The sequence below is a fragment of the Mytilus californianus genome, unplaced genomic scaffold, assembly GCF_021869535.1.
Source record: "Mytilus californianus isolate M0D057914Y unplaced genomic scaffold, xbMytCali1.0.p SCAF_9, whole genome shotgun sequence".
In the NCBI taxonomy this organism is placed as follows: Eukaryota; Metazoa; Mollusca; class Bivalvia; order Mytilida; family Mytilidae; genus Mytilus; species Mytilus californianus.
In genome coordinates, this window is record NW_026262745.1 from 71080451 (window position 1) to 71106022 (window position 25572).

General features: G+C 30.1%; 1 protein-coding gene across 3 annotated transcripts in view; it reads left to right on the plus strand.

The window, feature by feature from the left end:
* The window catches only part of LOC127715045 (stromal interaction molecule 1-like), a 50293-nt gene extending 33540 nt beyond the window's left edge, over nt 1-16753 (plus strand). Inside the window, exons 11-16 of one of the 3 annotated variants that reach the window (XM_052221062.1) lie at nt 254-384; nt 2020-2112; nt 3972-4025; nt 7943-8032; nt 11533-11758; nt 13421-16753. In XM_052221062.1, the coding sequence (XP_052077022.1) occupies nt 254-384; nt 2020-2112; nt 3972-4025; nt 7943-8032; nt 11533-11758; nt 13421-13754 (928 nt within the window). In that variant the 3' untranslated portion in view covers nt 13755-16753. The remainder of the gene's footprint in view (nt 1-253; nt 385-2019; nt 2113-3971; nt 4026-7942; nt 8033-11532; nt 11759-13420) is intronic. The other 2 variants (XM_052221063.1, XM_052221064.1) reach the window with 2 other exon arrangements.
* Nucleotides 16754-25572: the final 8819 nt, after the last annotated feature.

The following is a 25572-nucleotide window of genomic DNA, read 5'->3' on the forward strand; positions in this document are numbered from 1 at the left end:
ATGCCTTAGCAAAAACAAACTTTAATATTTTATAGCATTCAATTAGTATGGGAATGCCTTATGGAACTATTGCCCTCTTGTGACTTGTTTACTATTTGTTATTTTATATGTGGATAAAAATTGCAATAACCATGCTAAATATATGATAAAAGCAAAAAATAAAAAGTGGATGAAAGTGTTGTTTAACATATTTTAACACAATTTCTTTTTGAATTCATTGATTAATTCTGGCCATATTTTTTTTTATTTCCAGATCAGCATTAGAAGAAGTTAAACTTTGTTTAGATGAGAGATTACAAAGATGGCACAATATAGAACAGATCTGTGGCTTTCCTGTGTGTACGAATCCTGGCAAAGAGAAACTTGTACAGTTGTTACAGATAGGTAATGTATATATATGACTACCAATAGAACATATGAGTAACAGATACTGTGGATTCATTTTTAGCTCACCTGGCCAAAAGGCCAATGAGCTTTTCTCATCACTTGGTGTCCGTCATCCATCGTCCATCGTCCATTGTCTGTTAATTTTTAGAAAAATCTTCTCCTCTGAAATTACTGGGCCAAGTTTAACCAAACTTGGTAAAAATCATTATTAGGGTATCTAGTTTAAAAAAACGTGTCCCATGACCCCGGCTGTCAACCAAGATGGCTGACATGGCTAAAAATAAAACATACAGGGATAAAATACAAGTTTTGCCTAATATTTGAAACCGCTATAAATAGAGAAAATCTGACAATTGCAAAAATGTTCAGAATGTTGAGCTCTACCTATTTTCCATTTAAGTAAAAACTGTCAGACAACTTCTTATAGGAGTTATTGCGCTTAAATGATGAATTTTACCATTTTAAAAATGTTTTGCCTATTATCTCGAAAGTTATAATAGATAGATAGAAACTTTAAAAAGCAAACAATGATCAGCAAGACAAGATCTATAAACAAATTAACCTGACCAAAATCGTCAGACAACTCCTCATTAGAGCTATTACCCTTTAATGATGATGTTTACCAATTCTCATCACTTGGCATCCATCATCCTTTTTCTGTCATCAGCTCTTAACTTTAACAAAAATCTTCTCCTCTGAAACTACTGGGCCAAATTTAACCAAACTTGGCAACAAAATCATCACATGGGTATCTAGTTAAAAAAATGTATCCGATGACCCTGCCTGCCAACCAAGATGGCTGACATGGCTAAAAATAAAACATAGGAATTATAAATAGAGAAAATCTGCAGTTTCATTGATTTGTGAATTGGTGGTTTTGTCAAAGTTTGCATGCAAGCCTTTTAGAAAATTGTAATTTGTGAAACATTTAAATTCATGGTTCGCCTGTACCCATTCTGTGGTTTATCACAAATAGTAATTAAAATCCACAGTGAACAAACATGTACAGATGTTTACATACAGATAAGTTTACAAATGTTACATATGAATTATAAAAAAAAAAACCCAGATGTTACAGATAGGTAATGCAAATATAGAAAGTTTACAAATACATGTATTATATAATTACAAATCATAAATAAATATGTGTAGAAAAACTTGTACATATATTACATTGAAATAATATGTAAATATAATGTATGAGATGATGATGAAATATGCCAGAGCTTAATGAGTTTGTATTTGAAAGACAGTTTTTTTTACCCCCCCCCCCCCCCCCCCTCCCTTACAATATGAGAGGGGCATTATGTTGTAAGGTCTTCCTCTGTCCATCTGTTTGTATGTTAGAGTTTCTCCCTACCAATAATTGGCATCCCACAAATATTTATGAAATAACTTTTAAAGGGTTTTCACTGATCATAGACCAATAGACAAAAATAACTTCATAAATTGTGTGTGTCTAAAGTGGTCATCTTGACCAGGAAGCTCAAACCAAAATATTTGAAATCTAGGCATAACTTTTATCATGTTAATGAATATATTTTACATGGTGTTGAACGTAATTAAACAAACAAACAACATGTCAAAAAGTACATTATTTAAATTTTGCAAATTTTGAAAACTGTATTGCAGGAGTTCCACAGAATATATCAGTTGATTTAGGATTTAGGAATGTAGACGAAGGAGAATTAGATGAAGACATTCCCCCAGGTTATCCTGGAACAGGTGAGTAATCTCTCTTATAAAGTGGGTGTGGTTTAGATAGGAGGAATGTATTTCAGAAAAGGGGTGGAGTTACCTTATAAAGTGGGTGTGGTTTATATAACAGGCATACTGTAAAAGCAGAAATTTTCATGGAGGATTTAATTTCGTTTATTTCGTGGAAAGAATATATCCACGAAATTAAAACCCCAACGAAAATTTAACCTACATATAATATCACTTCTATTTACTGGAAACCACGAAATTAAATCCCCATGAAATATTATATATAGACCAAACCATGAAATTTTAACCCCACGAAAAATAATGTTTCTACAGTATATTCCAGAAAAGTTATGGAGTCGACAGAGCTTTAGATTTCATTGTTTTATAGAAGGAAGAGCCAAATAACAATCATGAGACTTAAGTTCAGAATACTAATAAAGGGTTCAGTTATGTTAATGCATACTTAGTATGATATTCCAAAAAGATTTTTGGTAGATAGAAAATATGTGTCTTGTAGTTACATATTAGTTTAGAAGTAGTGTATATTAGATTTAAATTGTGGATAAATCATCATTTTTTTGCCCCCGCCGTAGCGGTGGGGGCATTAAGTTTTACCCTTGTCCGTCTGTATGTACGTACGTACATCCCAAAATTGGTTTCCGTTTTCTAACTTCTAGTTTTAAATAACTCATTGCACTTGTTTTGGTAATTTATCTGTGCAAAATTCAAATGTTAAAAAGAAAATTTATACTTGGAAATGAATGCAGGCAAGTTAATGCTTTTAAAAGGGAAAATTTCTTTTTTATTTGATTTAAACTAAAAGTGCAGTAGATCTTTTTCATCTGTTTGTTGTAAGTTAAATATTTTCACAAAAAAATTGTTTTTCTGATCATTGGACATTATAAGGGTCATTGGTAGAAGGTACTTATCATTTAGAACAGTAATAGGTTAGTAAAGATTATAATAAAGAAAGAAATACATTCATATGTTCCTTTATAGGTTCAGGTATACTTGTAATGCATGCTTAAGGGATAAGGATGTAAATCAAAACAAGATTATAATAAAGAAAGAAACACATTCATATGTTCCTTTATAGGTTCAGGTATACATGTAATGCATGCTTAAGGGATAAGGATTAAAAAAAAAAAACAGAAATAGAGAAAGGAATTAGGATTAGATATCTGGGCCATAATTAACCTCATGGTTATTTAAAAAAGCAACTTATTTTCTATTTAATGCAAAATAGCAGAAAACGTCAAAAGAATTATTCATCTGGAAAATTTCTAAGGATGATTTAAAAAGATTTTATTGTTTTACTTTTAGGAAACATAATATTTGTCAAAAATAAAGTAAATATTAAAAAACATTTTATTTGAATTTTCTTTAAATAATTATGAATATTTTGATTATTGTCCAGATATCTAAAGTAGGTTGTGGAAACAAATAAGAAAATCTTGCCAATATTTCATAGTGAATCACATATCCTTTTACTCATACAGCAGTCCTGACACTTGTACATGTATCCAAAGTGTCATAACTTCAAATTTCCAACACCAAAAAATAGTCATATCATATGGGAGTGTATTTTTGATGGACTATATATGAGCTGCACAAGTTTTTTCTAGTAAGCACACTTAATAGATTATCTTCCCTAACAGACAGTCAAATTTGTTGTGAGCCATTGCAAGATTTTCCTATTTGTTTCCAATTATACAAAAAGTAGCATGAACATTAAGTGTTTGTATATTACCAAAATTTTACTTCTTTTTTTCAGATATGCATTTGTGTAAATATTATATATATTTTTACAAAATTATATGAAAATTTATGTCACATTCAAAGTTGATAAAATTGCACATTATATATTTTACTGGCAGTTTTTATGCAGCACACGGTAACTAATGGCATGGTTCGCCCACCACCGTACCCAGGTAGGCAACTTTACACTGGTTAGCATGTGGTGTTCCCAAAAAAGAGCGCATCTTTTTTCTGTCTTTGTAGCATTTTAAATCCACTTTTTCTAAAAGAAATCATTTTTGTTTTCTTAAAGGAATATAACACATCTTTGTGGTTTTTACCAGACTATTTTGTATGTGTATGTACTATGCTTTTTTTATGGCATCATTTATTATGCTTGTATAATTGTCTGTTATTTTTAAATATTTACTTGCTCACACATGGCTTCAAACAGCTGATATAATTTTAAAAGTCCTCAGACTTATGAAAAATAAATAATAATAAAAAGTGGTTAATTTTTGCAAACTTTGTGATTTCAAGGAGCAAACCTGCTTGCAAAGTTTTATTTTTGCATTATTTTGTCTCAGATTTTGATCATCCTTGACATGTTTAAAGATCAAGTTAACACAGGGTTAACATTTTCAATATTTTATCTTGATTGTGAAATAATTGAAAATTTACCCATTTTACTGTGTAGTCAAATTATTATCATAAATTGAATCATAATTTGAATAGTTTGAGCTGTAATCACTTAAGCTTTGATCAATGAATTGTTCTGCTCTCAAATAGTCCCTTTAATTGGCAATGAAATCTGTGTAAAAAAAAAATTAGATAGAGGTAATAGACCAATAATTGTGAAAGTAAGCTTACAATTAGTTGTTCCTGAATCCTGTATTATAATGCTGCCACTATACAGTTGCAATTTTGACTTCATAATTGCAGTAAAAAATAGTTTTAGTTCATTGCATCTTGAGGTTTGTCTGTTTATTTGCAAATCTCAAAGCTTTTATTATTAATTGCATTTTATTCATTTGTTAGAAATGGGGGAATATTTGAATTCTGGGAATTAAATTTATGAAATAATTTGAATTCTTGGAAATAAATTTATAAAAAAAAAAAAATTTTTACACCCTTTTTGTATATTACGATGATATGTTCAACTATTTTTGCACTTTTTATACTCTTAAACTTAAATATTCTTATTCACATATTACATGTTGTTGTCTCTATCTATCGTCCATTCATCTCAAAACACAAAACTTATCTCATTAGTTAGTCCTTCTCCATGTGATGTAAAAAGGAGACTTATTTCAAAATTTTTGCTTGCCATAAGCAACACAAGGAGTAAGGAATTAATAACCTTTTTAAGACACATGAGTTCGACCCAAGGTTTTGGTGAGGTTCATGTTGCTTGATCTTTTATTTTTTTTAAAGAATGTGGTGTGTTGTTTGTCTTTTTGTTGTTTTTCTTTTTGGTCATGGTATTGTCTTTTTTTGTTTTGATTTGTGGTTTTTGATTGTCCCTTTTTAATGAAGACAGAACATTCTGAGAAGTTAATTTTGCATAAAAATAACTGGGACAAGTCAGCCAGAGACTTAAAAGTTTGTATTTTCTGCATTTCATAAAGATCTGCAGCTCTTTTCACATAATATCTTACCAGTTTAAATACTTGCAAGTTATGAACATTTCAGTATAACTTACAATTAATTTTTATCATAATATTTTTTGTGAAACGAGTCTCTTGGCTTTAGGAGTTAGAGCACAGCTCAGAGTCAGAATAAAATATCTTGATTGAATGATCAATCATTCTGGAGACCTGTTAACTATTGTTATTAGCAAGCATTTTAAAAAATCCATCTCAGTATGTTATTCTTTTTCAAAACATGGTTCTTATTCATACACTATTTTTACAATTATTGGTCAGCATACTGTCTTCAACAGTATACTATAGTGTCTTTACAATATGTCAAGTTGTTAATTGACCCAATGGCCCATGTCCGGGAAAGTACTACATAAATTTATCAGAGACTACTCAAGATCTTACATAATACCAAATTCCCTTAATCACAAAAATAAATTTAAGGCTTTTATTATACTATGTAATCCACTTTAACCGTGATTGAATGTATTTTACCTCTTTTTTTGCAAAGCGGATTCATATGAATAAAAACAAGATATCGTGTATCAATAAAAACAACACAAAAAACAAAAAAACAAAGACATAAAGGAAATGTATATGGGTCACCATTCAGTGTTTAACTAAAGACTACCGTTAGTTCTAAATCTTATATATGTGTGCTTTTAAATTTATCATATAGTGTTATAATTTGAATGTAAAATTTAAAAAAAAGGTTAGTTAGTAATGGACAACAGATTTATAACTTTTAAAAAAAAGAAGAATATTTTGAAAAATTGCAGTCTGGAGCAGGGCTTCCAAAAAATATTTGAGCCAGCCGGACATTTTTTGTCTTATCCCAATTTCAGTCCCTTAAGACTTAGTAACAAAAGGCAAGTATTTTAATCAGTTGGGCTTCATATTAACAATGATTGACGCAAAAATGATTTTAAACTTGACTTTTGATATAAATTTGATGTTCTGACGTGAACTGTTTAATTGACGGTGCATCATTCGAATTGTGCAATATCAGCTTACTAATATCTGCCTTAGACCTATTTGTGGAAAATTACGCTGTCAAAAACTTAGCTTTCGATTTTAAAAAACACATATTTCTAATACCGGATATTGACTTGGCAATGGTAAACCATGGACCAGAGACGGATACGTAAAATCAGTGTACGTTCCAAAATGTATTTATAAGTTGGACAATTCTTGAAGATCATTGTATAGAAATTGAGTAATTTCCTTATTTTTTTTTAGTTGCTATATCTGGCATTTTAGTTAAGGTTAATTGCTTTTTTCTAGAATTTCAAACTGTCTGTTTTAGAAAAAAAGTGTGAACAAAAAGGTTTAACGAGGTTGATGGAACATTGTGTTTGCGCTGTACTTTACTTTACTTGAATTGCAGAAAAACATTTTATAAACTTTTGCACCAGAATCATCCCAAAATAGTTTTATTTTATTTTCTATTGAAAGGATTAGTGTACTTGATAGATATAAGAAGATGAGGTATGAGTGCCAATGAGACAACTCTCCATCCAAGTCACAATTTATAAAATTAAACCATTATAGGTCAAAGTACGGCCTTCAACATGGAGCCTTGGCTCACACCGAACAGCAAGCTATAAAGGGCCCCAAAAAATTACTAGTGTAAAACCATTCAAACATGAAAACCAACGGTCTAATCTATATAAAAAACGAGAAACGAGACACACTTATGAACCACATCAACAAACGACAACTACTGAACATCAGATTCCTGACTTTGGACAGGTGCAAACAATTGCAGCGGGTTTAAATGTTTTAATGGTACCAAACCTTCACCCTTATCTGAAACAATAGTGTAACATCACAACATAGAAAGACACACTATAAAATATTAATTGAAATGGCTTAACTCAATCAAAAGACGTAGTAACACAAATGAACATACACAGAATGAATAAATCTGATCTATGATACAATGTAAATACAAAATTAATAATAGTAAGGGATGAATAATAAAAGTAAAAGTATAATACCGCTGTGAAATGTTAAACAATGTCAGAAAAACATCAACCTTGAAAAAAAATTCCGCCATTTGCAATAATTTTATACACAGGTAAATGAAAATAATTTTGTTGTATTGTTGTTATCATTGGCAGTTCTCATGTCCATAGAGATTATTTGGCCATGGTTTATTGACATTGAATGTTTTGCATGGTTTACAGGTTATTTGTCATTTTAATTTCAATATTTACATGATACATTGTACTATCAAAATCATCCCTACCATGGATTTGCCTCGTTTGACCATATTTTTTAAGGGTAACAATTTGCGCTATCATGCTCTCGTGATCAGCCATGTGTTTTCTGTTAATGGCCTTTTTTATGAATATTTAGCAGAGGTTTTCAATACATATAATTTAAGTTTCATTTTCAAGCTTGTGTTAATATTAAACTGATTTTTTTTTAAATAATTATAATATCTTATTAATATATTATTGAAACAGCTGTAAATTGCCAACCAGCCAGAACAAATACATGTAATAAGAAAAAGTTGTTCAGAAGATGGTCAGAAACTAATATGGTGGCACAGCCAAGTAAGACTGGTTTCTTGTCCTACCAGTATAAGCCTTGCATTATGGGAAAGATGGCTTTGATCCTACCATTTTTTTTACATTTCTGTTTTTTTGGTATTGGAATGACATCTGTTTAAAGCAGCTTGTTTTTATTTAAATTTTGATACACATTTCCTAATAACAGGGAATTATTTGAATCTGGAATAATTTTGAATTCTGGAAAATCGATAACAAATGTTTGATGAAAACTAATCCAACTAAATAGGGTTAGCCATATGTGCGTGCAAAGCTAAGGGGGATTAGTTAGTTCTTACTGAAATATCAGTGAAAGTAACTTGAACCTAACCATGTGTGCATGGCTAACCCACTTAAGTTAGGTTAGTATTCATCATACATTTCTTGTCAACTTTCCAGAATTCAAAATTATTCCAGATTCAAATAATTCCTTGTTTAATGATTTCTTTGCCTAATTGTTTAGTTATATTTGCTTACATATTTAGGAAATGCTGCAAGATTTATTGTTTCTTCCTCTTTGAATTACCTATTTGTTTCTTGTTCGCTACCAGTTTTATCTTAAATAGCTGTTACTCAATAAATTCAACCCAAAGGCATAGCTTAAGTTCAATACAATTGTTGTGATATTTAAATGAATAATGAGTACTGTAAATTCAGAAATTATATAATTGCGAGGTTTTTATTAATGGAAAAAATCGGACTGGGATGGTATGGCAATGATAAGAACTTGCATTCTGATATCTGAAACATTTATCTGTATGCAGATTTTCGGGTAATCTCAATAATCAACTCGCATTTTTGTCCATTCTTCAAAAATTGCAATAATAAATGCACACATCAATATCTGAATTTACCGTATTCCATGAACAATGAACTAGAGGAATGATTATCGCATTTGCAATTATTTTTTGTATTGACATTCCTGTTCACAACTGTAACAAAATGATGAGATAATTTCAAAAAAGCATTAAGGTGGTACCAAACACCTTGACTAAATTTAATTTGGCTCGTTTAATTTTCGTAAATTTTTGACAAAATATTTACTTTGACCCTTTGACAAAAATATAAAAATTTCAAAAAACTTGAACCACAAACTTTATTGGAAAAATTTCATTGGATATATAGCAGTTTGACAAACACTAATTTTGACCATTGTGAAGCTTAATATTTCCTTAACCGTAGAACTTGATTAAAACGTTCAGCTGATTTTAAAGAGTTATCTCCTTGTAGTGTTATGTACCACCTTAAAAACAATAAGAAACAACACAGTGGTCAAAAATGACAAACATCAGTCCACAAAATACATTTGAAAAAAGACAAAGCAGCATGAACCTCTTATTACAAAACAGGTGTGAACTCAGTAATCCATAAATATGAACAGTTCATGATGAACATTTAACTTGCATTATTATCCACTGTTAGTGACTGTAACAAATAATAACAGTCTTTTTTTTTTGCATTTATCTTTATTTTCAAACAAATTGACTGTTACTTGAATTTGGCACTTATGGTTTTTCATAGTGATTTCAAATGTGTTCTCAAAAAGGGAAGTAGAATAAGTACAGAATCTATGTTTTACTTATAAAAAAATGTTACTACCTAACCAAGTATCCATATCCATTCAGGTGAAATTAATTATACCTAATACTAAATATAAAAGTATATAATAATGATGATATTACCTAAATCTGTTGAAAAATCAAAATAAGAAACTTAATTGATTTAATCAATTCAATGTTATTTAATTTTTTTTCTTTTTATTTGTCTATACTGGAAATTATGGTTTTACAAATCATTAGGTTAGTGGATACTGTAAACTCCGAAATTAATGTGTGCATTTATTATTGTAAATCCTTGACCACTGGCAAAAATTCGAAATCTAAATAATGCAATTGCAAATATTTTATGAAGGAAAATTACAACTGAAAATTTGAATGTTTTTATTATAGCGAATCTGATACTGTCACATTTTCCTTATTAATAGAAACACCGCAATAATTTCTGAATTAACAGTAATTGTTTCCTGTCATTTTTACAGAAAGCTCTTCATGTCTATTCTAAAAACTTTATATATCTTTATTCTCATACAGCCAATGCTTTACATTGGTCATGTTGGTACAGAGAAAAACAATTGCATATTCAGTATACCTAATATAAATACAGTGATGAGAGAGGCACAATTAAACTAATTTCATCTGATATAACAAAGCTTAGCAAGGAGGACAAATAGTATTATTTACACATTTGATATACATACAAAACTTCGTACGATCTTTATGATGACAGGACTGAAACATTCATGTGTTGAAGACCCATTGGTGGCCTTTGGCTGTTTTCTGCTCTTTGGTTGGGTTGTTGTCTCTTTGACACATTCCCCATTTCCATTCTCAATTTTATAAACAGAAAGAAGATATTTTCATTCTAGATTGTAGTCTCTAAAAACAATCTTGAATAAAAGTCATGAGTTGTTTTGGAAGCAAAAGCATTAGAGGATTTTTTTACGCCTGATTTTTCATTTTCCAAGGGATGACTTGGATTTGTAAATCCAGAAAAGTCTTGGGCCTTTCATTCTTGAAATACATTTGAACCGCTGATTGGGATCAATTTGTGAAACTGATTGACTGCAGATTTAAAAATAAAACGAAATTGAGCAATGAATAAGACATGTTTGCTAAGTGTTAATGTGATTCTCTTGGTGTTTTTTTTAAGTGTTAATGTGATTCTCTTGGTGTTTTTTTTTATTGTTAATGTGATTCTCTTGGTGTTTTTTTATTGTTAATGTGATTCTCTTGGTGTTTTTTTCAAGTGTTAATGTGATTCTCTTGGTGTTTTTTTAAGTGTTAATGTGATTCTCTTGGTGTTTTTTTTAAAGTGTTAATGTGATTCCCTTGGTGTTTTTTTAAGTGTTAATGTGATTCTCTTGGGTGTTTTTGTTTTTAAGTTGTTGAAGTATCTATGGGTCTCTAGTTTTTCAACTTGAGGATCATATTGGTTTTATTTTTACTTTTAAATCCATTAATATTTTAATTCAAAAATTAATAAAAAGATAAGAGAGATGCTACCATGAAGGGGGCATTCAAAAGTCTCAAGTCCAATAAACAGTTTTAAGGCCCAACTTCTATTTTCTTTGCTGCATTTGAAGAGTGTACCAAGCTTGATGATAAGAATTTATTTCTTTTCCATTGAATGCCTTTCTGTGTGTGATGTAAAAAGATGCATGCCAACATTTATTTTTTTTATTTTCTACAAGTCATTTTTTTCATATTTAAAATGATTTAATACCTTGATTATCTAAGAATCAGTTCTTGATAAAAAGTTGATGAAAAAGCCTGCAGGAATTGAAAAAAAATCAATGTTTTGTCTTAATCAAGTGAAGATATTGTAAAGTGATTGGTTGTACAACATAGAAAAAAAATATATAGGGGAATTTGAACTGCAAACATCTAGTTTTCATCAACTTCAAAATGTAGTTATTTTTTCATTATGTTTTATTTTTTTATTTTCAGGGTACCCTGTTCCTGGAACCAGTACACCAATGAGACCACACAATTTACCAAACAATCTGAAAAATTCTATGGGACATTTGGGTAGTTGTAACTCATTACCAAGGTCAAGGACACCAAAGAAGAGACATTCTGATGAATCCCATCAAAGTGATGACCAGTCTAGTAATAGTATGGAGACACCACCAGATACCAGTATACAAGATAAACCAGTCTTTCATTTAGACAAGTATGTAGTTGATTTATTCATCACAATGAATGAGGCTCCAGTAGGATACCCCCTTAAGTCACAAGATTGCTTTGAAAAGTTGCCTCTGGTCACTTTCAAGCGTTTTTGACAGGTCGATGTTTAAGAATAAACCTGTGTTAAAGGTCACAGCTCCTTTTAAGTCAGGTGGTAATGCCGACTGTCAAAACCACCAAGGTGGTAGGTTAGATTTGATCATTAAGCCATATGAATATGTTGTAAAATTAAAGTCTTGAGCATCATTCACTGAAATAAAAAAAAAAAATTTGTTTCATTAGTCATTAGTTTCCATGGTTTTCAATATTATCAACATAACACTGTATTTTTGTGGTTTTATGCCCCACCTAGGGACATTATGTTTTTCGGACTGTGCAGCCGTTCTTCCGTCCATCCGTCCGTCTGTCCCGCTTCAGGTTAAAGATTTTGGTCAAGGTAGTTTTTGATGAAATTGAAGTCCAATCAAATTGAAACTTAGTGTCCATGTTCCCTATGATATGATTTTCTAATTTTAATGCCAAATTAGAGTTTTGACCCCAATTTCACGGTCCACTGAACATAAAAATTTCGTCTGTCCCGCTTCAGGTTAAAGTTTTTGGTCAAGGTAGTTTTTGATGAAGTTGAAGTCCAATCAACTTGAAACTTAGTACACATGTTCCCTATGATATGATCTTTCTAACTTTAATGACAAATTAGAGTTTTGACCCCAACTTCTTAGTCCACTGAACATATAAAATGATAGTGCGAGTGGGGCATCCATGTACTATGGATACATTCTTGTTTCATAAGGTTTACCCATAATTACTGCTAATTCAAAAATGTGTGTGTGCATTTATAATTGCAATTGTTGAATAATAGACTAAAATCAAAATTTGAACTACAAAATTATTTTTTTATGAAATATTTACAGTTACAATTTCTGCAAATATTAAAAACATCATTAAATTTCTGAGTTTATAGTTTCAGTAGTAATTCTTTAGTATGGCAAATACAACATTTTAGAATTGTAGGGAATAACTGTGGCCTCTTTTGTGCTTTTCTGAATTTACCTTCATTTGGAACGTTAACACTTAAAGCCAAATATTTCAAAGCCACGGAGGTATAAATACATAAAACAGCCGAGGAGCTATATGACCAACAAGGATATAAAAAGAAAGCCAAATTTATCAAAGGTCAACTTTGCCTGAGGTAGTTGAAAACTTAGTTTTTGAATAATTTATTAATTTTTTAAACAGACAATTTTAAAAAATGTTTGTTATAAATCATGTCATTTCCAACAGTGTGCATTCACAGGTTAAGAATCTCATGCTATACATGCTTCACATTCCATGAAAATCCAAACACAGTCAAAACATCTGAAAAAAATACTATTCTGACGTTTTATGATCTAAGTTATTTAGGAACAATTCTGATATTTAAAGTTTGTTAGATAAAAGTCAGTTGATATCACTAGCAAAGTGAAACATAGCAGATATTTTATCAATTTTTTTATAATCTAAAGCTGTCCTCACAGTTATGAAACTATATTACACATTTTTAGTCATGATATACCCCTTGATTTTCTTTCTCCTTTTGACAGCCTGATCAAGAACCTACTCTAATTATCTAACATGGTCCTCTTTAATCACTGATTCTCTGTATTTGTAGCAATTCATCTTCCCCAGAAAGTCTGATTGAAACCAGGATACAGCAGCAGCATGCACCACCTTGTTACCAGCCCATGAAGGTCTCCCAATCAATGAATGTAATTGGGAACAGCAGGCATTACAGTGATACTATAGGAGGACTGGGTTATATACAGAACCAAGATGTTTTAAAACAGACCGTGCCTTTTGGAAAACGTAGCCAATCAGATGCAAATTTAGAAAAACTGAATAGTTCCGGTCATTTGCATACAAATCATAGCGTTGAGGAAAAGACTAAACCTAAGGACAAAAAGAAGCACGTGTTTAAATTCTTTCATAAGAAACATAAATCTTGAATCGATGATTTTTAAAATAAATTTCTACAAAGAGGTTGTAATGTGAGGTTCTGTAATGTATTCTGTTGTAAACCTGCCTCAGGCTTGCCTCAGTATGTGCTACTTCAAAAACTGAAGGATCATGGGTAATTATATTGTTTGTATCAGATAATGAAAATGATGTTACAGCTTCTGGTAAATATCTGCTATTTGTAATGTATTGAACCAATTGCTTGCAAGTGTGTTATGTTTACCACAATGCTTTCTTTTTATTTTATATACAAATAAGTAATTGTTTACCCACAATGCATCCTTAAAGCAGTATGGAGGCAGCATGAGGTTGAAATTTAGCATTTAGATAATGATATTGATTGGTTTCTTTTAAGGTAAAAAAAATCTTACTAGCAGATTTTGGATATTTTTCAAAGTGAATAAATGAAGATGCATTTTGAAGGATGAATGTATATTTGCAAATTTTGGTCAAGCTACTGAGAAGTTTAATTATTACTCTTATTCATTGGCTCATCAAAGGTGATCTCTATGAAGAAAAAATCAATAATTTTCTATTAAATGGTTTTTAGCTTTTTATGCAGTATTGTACAGTTTTTTAAAAGGAAGAAAAAAATCCTCTGCTTTTCATGAAAATGGAACAAAGTATATCTTTTTAATGATGATAATCCCTAAATATAGAATTATAGAAAAACTATAACTGATTAATGATTTTTTCAGTGGCAGGATTGAAGAATTGGGCATTAAAGTACACATTAGTAAAAAGCTTAAACTCTTGAACTATTTTGCTTAATCAATTTAGCTTTATTCAAATATGCTGAAAATTTTCTCAAATGCTTATCAATTTATAAGATCATAAGTCATGGAAATAGAATTTGGAAAACTAAAATAGTTTCAATTAGAATATACAAAAGTATTTACCTTTGCCTTCATAATATATATTTCATGAAAACTATGCTATATCTGTAAAATGCAATATCATGTTACATTTAGAGCTTTTGAAATTGAGTTATTCCCCTTGTGTTATATTGGAGATTCTGGTTTGGATTTTATTGCTAGTCTAAGAGAGCTTAATGTAAATAGATTTTGTAAATTACTAGTTTGGAATATATTATATATAATATCTATATATCTAATTTATTAGATTTCAGTCAGTAGAAATAAAATTATATATATCAGTTTATAGGAAGATTTTTTTTTAAATAGGGCTCATATTTGGTGCAACCAAATGTATTTCTGTGCAGTTCAATGTTGCTTAATAATTTAACATTAAGGACATAAAAAGTTAATGGCTTTATTGCCAAAAAAATAATAATTTGCTTACTAGGCGAAATAATGTGCTGGTAAAGAAAATTTTTCCTTGAAAAAAAAATTTGAAAAATGTTGGTCTTGGTCAATGTTCTTTGTTCTTGTGTTATTTGTACCGTTGATTTTTTATTACCAAAAAACCTTTGTTCCAAACATGAATTCCTGAAACTCTACCTCTTTTGTTGGTGAGATGAAGAATTTGTGTTATTTTGTGATCTCTACTCTGAATAACGAATTTTAATGTTTTAAATCTTTTTTCCTTCAATTTGAAATTCTGTTTTGATATATCTTGATAGAATTTACTGGTTATATTGGAAAAAAACGATTTGAAACATTTTGATATGTTTTGTCTGATTTTCATCACAATTATAGCTTTTTCATTTTGTATTTAAATTTTTCAACTTGAAGGAATAAATAAGTTTTCAAATCCATTATATAAAACACAAGTTGAAATAATAAATTAAAAACCAAAATTCACAAAATATAAATGAACCACGGAGACATTTTGTTGTAACCAAAATTGGTCCCAACAATCTAGACCACGGATTTGTTGTCTTTTGCTTTTTGCAGGGGTTCAGATATGTTGTAAGTTATCAAGAATTTTCATTATGTTAAAAGTTTTTAGTGTTGAAAAATAAATTGCTCAGTTGAAACATAGGTAAAATTAAGTTACCTAAGGCCAATTTCAAATTTGAATTGACCTTTTGCAAAAAATGGGTTAACACATGCAAGGTTTTAAGTTATAAAATATTTACATTTGCTTCAGGATGGTTTGATATAATATGCTCATTATGTATTGTTTGTCTGTTTGCAAGGAAATCTCATCACATTAAAAATATGTAGAAATGTGAAAAAAATTTGTAGAATTAATAGATTTATTTATATAAAATTAATGAATAAATGTTTTTTGAATATTTTTGCAACAACAGCATAGTTATCAACAGAAGTAATGTATATTATTTATTTTGTGACTCAAAATAATTTTAAGAGGAAACTTGAGATAACTTTCATTTCATAGATTTTGTTAAGATAGAAAAAGCATTAATACCCTAGTCTTTGATGAAATATGTTTTTTTTTAATGCATGTGTAATACAATCATTGTTAAAGGCAATATTCTTCTTAAATATATTTGCAGATGAAAATTCTGAACAAATTTATAAATTCTAAAATTTCAGTGTTTGGACATGCACATTTAATTTCACCAGCTAATACTCTTTCCAAGTAGCTTTGTCACAAAAAAATATATGTAAGACAGAAGCTCTGAATTTTTTTTTAAGTGAGATTTTTAACATTAGAAAATTTCATGTTTATGAGTATAGCCTTAAAGTAATTTCAACTGGCAATACTGCCAATAGTTTAGTTCAGGATCATTATTGGTTTGTAGATCAATATTATTATTTACAGGTATGATGAAATCTTTTTTTTAGGATTACATAAGAAACTGATTAAATGTAGTTACATTCATGAAATTTTGTTTACACTTTTACAGTTAGGTTTATATTTTCATGCATATATACACTTTGAATTTGGATTGTTGGAGCTTGAACATTTATTAGCAAGCTTTGCTTGTTTTGCTCAATTCCACCATTGATACTAAATCACATGCATGAACATGATAATTTTGTAATATTTACTAAGTAAATGCTTGCATATAAGGAGACAAATGTCAACTGAAAATTTAGAATAAATTGATTTATCTTTGCATAGTTTATATTTCACAATTTCTAGGGCAAAACATGTTTACAACTTTTATTTCCACTTTTTCATGTCCTATATTCTGATCTATTTAAAGATCTTATTTACACCAGGGGATGTTTTGGGATTTTGTCTTAATCAAGGAATTACCAGAAAATTAAAATCCTTCCAAAATGTTCTACTTTTATACAAGAGTCAATGCATTTACATAGTAGTTAGTTTTTTATATGGTTGGCTATATAACTGTATGATGCAAAAAGTATACTTTGTGCAAATACCTTTCTGCAACTTTGTGGAGAAATAAAAAGAATTAATAACTTTTTATAAAAAAGCAGGAAATATTCCACAGTTTATCATGCACATTTAACTTTTCCTTATAAATGAAATATATATGTATATCTGTTGTTCAGTTTATCAAATCACCATAAAAATTCACTTGAGGCAATATGACATACTTTTATTTTTTTTTGTCAAAATCATGAATTTGGGGAAATACTCCTTTGGTTTATAATTAGAATCATAATTTTGTGTTCATCTTTGTTTAAAGCATTTTTTTTCTTAGAAATTTCTTCTAAAAGTTTAACGTCTGTGTGTAGTGTTATATATAGTAGGAACTATATTCCTCTGAATGGGTATGAAAATTCTGTACAGCTTTAGTTATGTGTAGAGAAGTTGAAAGACAACGAAATATGTTAATGAAAATGAAATTGAAATGTTATATGCAATAGAATGTGGCTCAACGTGTTGTCTTTGGATTCAGGCTATGAAATGTGTACAGTAGTTGTCTTAAGTTATATCAATGTTTTTTTCTCATTTAAGGACATTTATGATGAGGGCAGATCATTTGTCGTCTTTTTTATTCACATCTGTTCTGGACTCCATGAAATTTAGGTCTTGACATACAGTATTTATACTTTTCTATTGTTTAAGACCTTAGGTTGATCTCTAAATGTTTGTTGGTTTATTTGGGTTGTTATCTAGTTGACACATCTACTTTAAACCATAGTATATATTTGTGGGACATTTGATTTTTCAGAAGGTATTTAGATGTTGAGTCCCTTTGTTTTTTTTCATAATTTTAATAAACTATCAAGAACTATAATAAATTAGAAAATCATCAAAGTAAACAAGAAGTAATATTACTTTTAATAATGTTTTTTTTTTTTCAAAATAAGAGAAATAAAAGTGTTAAAGAGTTTTTGGAAAAAGATAAACTTTTCTTCTGTGTGCTTTATAATAAGCTGATTTATTACTTGTTTGTTGATATTTGAATTTATGTAACATTTTCTGAGTTGACTTTTGTCTTACAATAATTATTATCATTTTCAATTTTTCAAAAGCACAATCTTCATTAAGAGTTTAAGAGAATCTTGTTTGGCTGTCATTCGGGTCTATGTACAATCTTCTGTTTAAAATATCATACTTGTCATTCATGAAAAAACACAAATTTTGAAACAATGTCGAAAATAAGTGTTGTTATAATTTTTTCGGGTTTATTGATAACTTATGTCAGATTCTGTTATTCATTTTGTAAGTTTTTGCACAATATTAGCTTTCAGCAAAGAAGACCCCCCCCCCCCCTTTTTAATTTTATAATTTTTAACTTGTGTCCTTAAAAATTTAATGGACTTGGTTCATTAGAAATAAACAGTTACACTCTATTTAAGTAAAAACAGTTATCTCCCTTCGTAACATTTCCTTCTTATGGATGATTAGCTAATTAGCCATGGAAGCTCGTCAATTGATTATACATCCTGCAAAATTTAAAATTTGAATATTTATAGTCTTAATAGTGATCTACTGTAAATTCTGAAATGTTTATGCCCCACCTACAATAGGAGAAGGGGCATTATGTTTTGTGGTCTGTGCATCCTTTCGTTCGTCAGTCTGTTCGTCCGTCCATCCGTCTGTCCCACTTCAGGTTAAAGTTTTTTGTCAAGGTAGTTTTTGAAGAAGTTGAAGTCCAATTAGTCTATTTATCATTGTGATTGTTGAGTGTTATGATTTTGAGATTTCAAGAAATGCTGCGTACAAATGATGCTTATAAATTTTAAACTGCATCTTTTTATTTTTGCAAACCTATCTTGTCGCATTGTAGGCCATTGAAAATATGCACTGCAAAATGTTGCCTGTTGCATGATTGATGGAAGGGAAACTACCTATTTTTTCTACACAGATAAAAAACAGTTTGTGTTTTGTAAATAAATTTGATTTAAATATTTAAATGTATGGAAAGTTCTTCTTTTTAATCAAATATGAAAATAAATATTTTACAGACAAGTGATATTTATTCAAAATGACAATTTTTTCTGTGATAATTTCTTTCCACCTTTTTTCCTTTCCTTTTTTGAATTTTTCATGTAAGTGTCATTCTAATCATTTTTTACAAAAAATAATCATGTTTGTTTAATTTAATTGTATACTTATCATTAACATCCCTTTTCACGGATCATTATCATTTTACAATCAAAGCTAACAAAACTTGTGATTGCAGTTGGAATCTTGATCTTGTTTTTTTTCATGCAATATTATTAGACAGTCTTCCTTTTTGATGTTTCTGTCTTCTCAAAAACTGCAACTGTTTATATAAAAAATCATTCCAGTCCTTTTTTTTTTAGAAATTGTGTAAATGGCTTCACATATCTTTCCTTTAAATATTCAGATATGTAGAAAGCTTTTTATAGCTTATAGTGCATCACTTGATATGTGTTTTGGATTCATTCATTAACTCGATTGTAATTTTCAAGTGTGTTCCAGCTTAAAGAATCATCATGTTTAGTCCCTAGATATTGATATATAACTTTGTTTGTGGTATCGGGAATAATTTATTTATAATAACCAAAACTAACCATTCCGTACATTTTGTTTATACATTCATCCTATTTTTCTACCAATTATTTTGTACAAATATATACTTGAGTAAGATTTTCTACTGTGCAATGTGATTTTGATATTTGCATAATTAATGTTTTTTTGTCAGCTAAATTGTAAAATGATGTAAAAAAATGTTGAGTCTTTTTTTTGTTTTCAGGACAGATAAGTAATTTCAAACTTTTGTACAGAATGCACCAATCAGCACTTTCTTCATTTTTAGGACATCTTAAGAAGATAGAATTACATATAGGGACATAACTCTGAATAGTTATTAACAGTTTAGGTCAACCATTTTGCATTTTTACATTCTAAGTTTTTTAGTAACACAGATTATTTTAATTCTGTTTTTTGTGAATGCTTAAAAAGCAATGATGAAACTCAATATTTAAAACGCATTACTGATTTATAAAGAGTTATCTCCCTTCACCATGATTAATACTGTTGATTGAACAACAAAATGTTTTGTGATCACAAGAGCAAATAATCGTTGCAGATAGAAGACTTCTAAAGAAGTAACTTAACTTAGTTATTTAGATCAGTGTATTTGACTAAGTGATGGTACTTCAATACCTGATAAAATGTACTACAAAATCTGAAATGTTAGGATAAGTGAGTTGATAGGTTAATTCTGTCAGTTTTGTAAGAGGTGTCTACTATGTAGAATTCTAGACAGTTATGTGGCTCCAATATAGTCAAATCTAACCTGTGACCTGAATACAACCTGACATCTAATTTATGAGGACCTGTGACCTTTAAAAATGTTAATAACGACGAATCAGATCAGTTTAGAACTGTATAGTTTGCTTAAAAGTTACCTAGTGACCAGCGGCAATTTTTAAATGTGACCTTTTGATCGATGTGTTGTCAATTCCATAATTTTAATTTGTTTCCCATTTTTTTGTGTACCATGCTGAAATTGCTTAGTATACATGTTTAAAAATGTCATTGAACGTTGACTGTCTTGTTTTTTTCTTTCCACTTTTCACCACCCATGTCCATAGAATGAATAATGTGGTTTTTTCATCAGTAATGGACAGATGTTCTATTTAGGTCAATTTCAAGTTGACCTACAAAACGTGGTTTAATCAATTATAAGTTTGTCAGATTGTTTTGGATTTATGAGTATGTTTGTCCCTTTGGTTTTACTTTTTGGTATCTTTCGCCTCTCTTTTATGGACAATAGGAACTTTATACCATAAAAATTAGGAGTTATGAGCGTTATCTATTTATGTTGATCAAGGTTATTTTGACTGTGTATGAGGACTAAACTTGGAAGACCTACTAACAAACTGAAGGACCGAAGGTTATGTTTGTAAGTGAAAAGTTGAGTTTACACATCATTTATTTTTGTTATCTCATCAAGAAACAAGACAAAACATTTAACATTGGAATTGTTACCAAAAAATGAATAATTAATAACTTTTTTAAGGCAGTGCAAAAGTTCTTTAGGAAAAGAATACAAATTATCTACACTTCTTTTTATTGACTGAAGTTTTCCTTTTTTTTAACGTGTTTTTTTTTTTCAAATTTAGTTTGAAGATATTTAGCATTGACATAACTACGGATACTGTAAAACTTTTAATTTCTGATGTACTAGTTATTGCTGTAACAACATATATAATAGTGTGTGAAAACAATGCACCCAAAAATATTATCTGTTTATGACATTCAATAACTTAAGAAGAAGAAAAAAATTGATGTGAAATATAAAATTGCAAAATTTTCTATCTTTCTACATTAAACTTTGAGGTGTTGAAGTTGCTTTTTATGGCATTTTTTGGCGGAATTCTCAGAAAAAAACTTTTAATAGTTACCAATCATATTTTCCTCTATACCATTAATAGATGATTGCACTATATTCATAAAAAATAAATACAATATGTATTGTAATATTTGTTTTACCACATTACTCAAAGTGCAGATGCAGAATAAAATATATGTTGTTGAATATTTGATTAAATTTCAGAATCTGATGTTATTGTTAATATCTGATATGTGATAAAAAATAATGTTATTTTTATTATATATCATGTATATTTGAAATAAATTATCATTCCATAAATGAGTTAAATGTACTTGTTCCAAATCAAGCATCTTGTCAATGGTTGTTAAGGCCTATTCATGGTTGTTCATTTGCAGAAGCAGTTTCAGTTAATATAAACAGATTTTTTTTATGTCTGCTGAATTCATCTGAAAATGGCCGTGGTTAAAAAGTGCTTTACATATTATATTGAAACATACTGAGCGCCTGTTTAAACCTTAAAACCTGCTGCGTTTTTTTGCACCTGTCCTAAGTCAGGAGCCTGTTGTTCACTGGTTGTCGTTTGTTGGTGTGGTTCATAAGTATTTCTCGTTTTTGTCGAGCCTGCGACTTTTGTCGCAGAAAGCTCGACATAGGGGTAGTGATCCGGCAATGGCGACGGCGTTAGCTAACTTCTTAAAAGCTTAATATTTCAGAATACCTGGATCCTTCATACTTTGTATATAGATGCCTTATGTTATGAAGTTTTCGTCTGTCATATGTCCATTGACCTTGACCTCATTTTCATGGTTCAGTGACTACTTGAAAAAAAAGTTAAGCTTTTTAGTATTCTTAATTTCTCTCTTATTATGAGTAATAGGATAACTATATTTAGTATGTGCGTACCTTGCAAGGTCCTCATGCCCGTCAGACAGTTTTTTTACTTGACCTCGACCTCATTTCATGGATCAGTGAACAAGGTTAAATTTTGGTGGTCAAGTCCATATCTCAGATACTATAAGCAATAGGTCTACTATATTTGGTGTATGGAATGATTGTAAGGTGTACATGTCCAACTGGCAGGTGTCATCTGACCTTGTCCTCATTTTCATTATTCAGTGGTTATAGTTAAGTTTTTGTGTTTTGGTCTGTTTTTCTTCTACTATATGCAATAGGTCTACTATGTTTGATGTATGGAATGAGTGTAAGGTGTCATATATGATTTGGTGTATGAAAATATTTTACGATGAACATGTCAGTCTGGCATGTTTTATTTGACCTTGACCTCATTTTTACGGTTCCTTGCTCAATGTTCAAGTTTTTGTTTTTGGTCTATTTTTCTAATACTTTCAGCAAAAGGTCAACTATATTTAAATTATGGAATGATTGTAAGGTGTACATGTCCAACTGGCAGGTGTCATCTAACCTTGACCTCATTTTCATGGTTCAGAGGTCCTTTTTTCTTATACTATATGCAATAGGTGAACTATATTTGGTGTATAGAAATATTTTAGGATGTACATGTCTGTCTCCCAGGTTTTATCTGACCTTGACCTGATTTTCACGGTTCATTGCTCAGTGTTAAAATTTGGTGTTTTGGTCTATTTTTGTTCAACTATAAGCAATAGGCCAACTATATTTGGTGTATGGAATTTTTATAAGGTGTTTATATATGTTCGCAAGGTATCATATGACCTGAATCCCTTTTACATGGCTCATTGGTCAATGTAAAGTTTTAATGCTGAACTTTGTTTCTTAGAAAATATAAGCAATAGGTCAACTATATTTGGTGTATGGAATGATTGTAAGGCTTATCTGTCTGTCTGGCAGGGTTTATAATACCTTGACCTTATTTTTATGGTTCATAGGTCAATGTTAGTTTTTTTCATTCTTCACTGCTATCTTTAATCACAATAATCAATATCAATGGTATATCACTAAGTTATTTCACTCTTAACCACAGTTATCCAGCATATCTTCATGTAGCTGATAATAACCTATACAATTAGTAGTATGAAGACACTATGATAGTTGTCTTCAGCAGGCCTGGCAGCAGCGTTCATACAGGCATCAGCAGCATCGACAATATCTCATTATTTACAGCTTAAAATTTATAATGTATGTCTGATAGCATTTACTTTCAACATAACTTCAATTAGAAATACACGACAGGCCAGACATTTCTGTGTGTCCACTCTTGTATAGATTAGACCGTTGGTTTTCCTGTTTGAATTATTTTACGCTAGTCATTTTTGGGCCCTTTACAGCTTACTGATTGGCGTGAGCCAAATCTGCGTGTTGAAGGCCGTGCTTAGACCTATAATTGTTTACTTTATATAAATTGTGACTTGGATGGAGAGTTGTCTCATTGCCACTCATACCACATCTTCTTATTTATATGAGTATTGACCTTTAAATAAATGTTTGATTTGTTTGAAGTGGCAATGATGTATATATTTTCGTTTGTGTGACCATTTCTCAGTTAAAGCTCCCTTGCTCTTCATTCTTTATATATTACATTAATAAATCTAAAAAAGTTCCGTTTTTGTGAATTATTTGCAAAGACTTCAGATTTGTGTAAATAAATTGGCTACCTTTTATATTGAATCGAACATTTCCAATGCCGTTGCACTTGGGTGCTTAAGAAGGAACAGCTGATTTTATTAAATGGTGACACCTGTAGCTTTACTTAAGAAATATCTGATGCTGTAGTTGAATTTAGGACTTTGTTTCATATCTGATTGTTAGATGTCTCGTGTTAACAATAGGAAATTAACAAATTCAATGACTGTTGGTACATTTCAAAATTTAAAAAAAGTTTGAAATAGATTTTCATTACAAAGGAAAGATAAAACATAATAGAACATAAACTAAGGAAGACCTTTAAAAACAACCAAGTAAATTACTGCAACAAAGTTAATCAAGTTTTAGGTATTCTTATGCGCCCATTTTAATATCGGACCTATTTCTGAATTGTTATGAAACTCTTAATTACTCGGTTTTTACAATGTAATATGCATGTGTGTGAGTTTAACTGTTTACATCTGAGCAAGGACTCCAGATTTGTGTAAATAGATTGGCTGCCTTTTCAATTGAATCGAAAATTGACAGGCATTGAAACTATTAAACATTACTTATACTAAGATATGATATTAACAGCGTCTGGTAACTTTTCTGGACCAAACAAGAGTTACTTAATACAGACATTTAACCTTCTAAGGTACGGCAGTGTGAGCTGTTGCCTTTACTTGACGTCGTCGTCGTCGTCGTCGTAGCTCAATTTGGGTTCGCTGTGGCAAAAACAAATGAAACATAAGGGTAAAATGCATTAATTGTCAAATTTTGAAAACTATGAAAAATAGAAAACATCTGACAGGACATAAATGATAATAATGTCAAGATCTGCCTACTTTCTGATTGCACCAAAACTATCATTTTAGGAGTTATTGCCCTTAAGGGCGTTTTTGACTAATTTACAAGCTTTTTCCTATTATATTTAAAATCATGATAGTTACGTAGAAATTGTGAACAACAAACATTATCAGCTAAACAAGATCTACAAGAACCCCATATATTATTGAAACCATCGGATGACTCGTTGTAGGGGTTATCACCTTCCATGATGATTTTTTACTAGTTTTGGGGTGTTTTCCCACAATAGTTTGATAGAAACTGTAAACATTAAACATTATCAATCATACAGACCCACAGGAATTGTAATTCATCCGAAAACATTGAATAACGCTTTAGAAGAGTTATCGCCCTTTAAAGACGGGTTTTTACTTATTTTCAGGTATTTGCCTCTTGAAAATACAATATAGATAGGTTGAAACGATTACCAGCAAAACTGATCGGTATACACCATGTACAACAAGGTCTAAACGAATGCAATTGTAATAGAAACCATTGACTGACTCCTTATAGTAGGAATTGTACTTAAAAGATGTTTTTTACGAATTTGTTGTTAGGTGTTTCTCTATTATTCAAATATTTGACAATAGAAGGGTTCAGGTTCATAAAAGCCTCTTGTATAAGTTGCGAATTCTTTTTACACACGCGTTTCCGAATGCAAAAACATAATTGTAAACTGTAAAATACAAAACATGACCATATTAATGATGATTACGGTTGGAATAATAGGTTTATAAACAGGGTAAGGATTAGGGTTACAGTTTGAATAGGGCTAATGGTTATACTCAGGGTAACGGGTT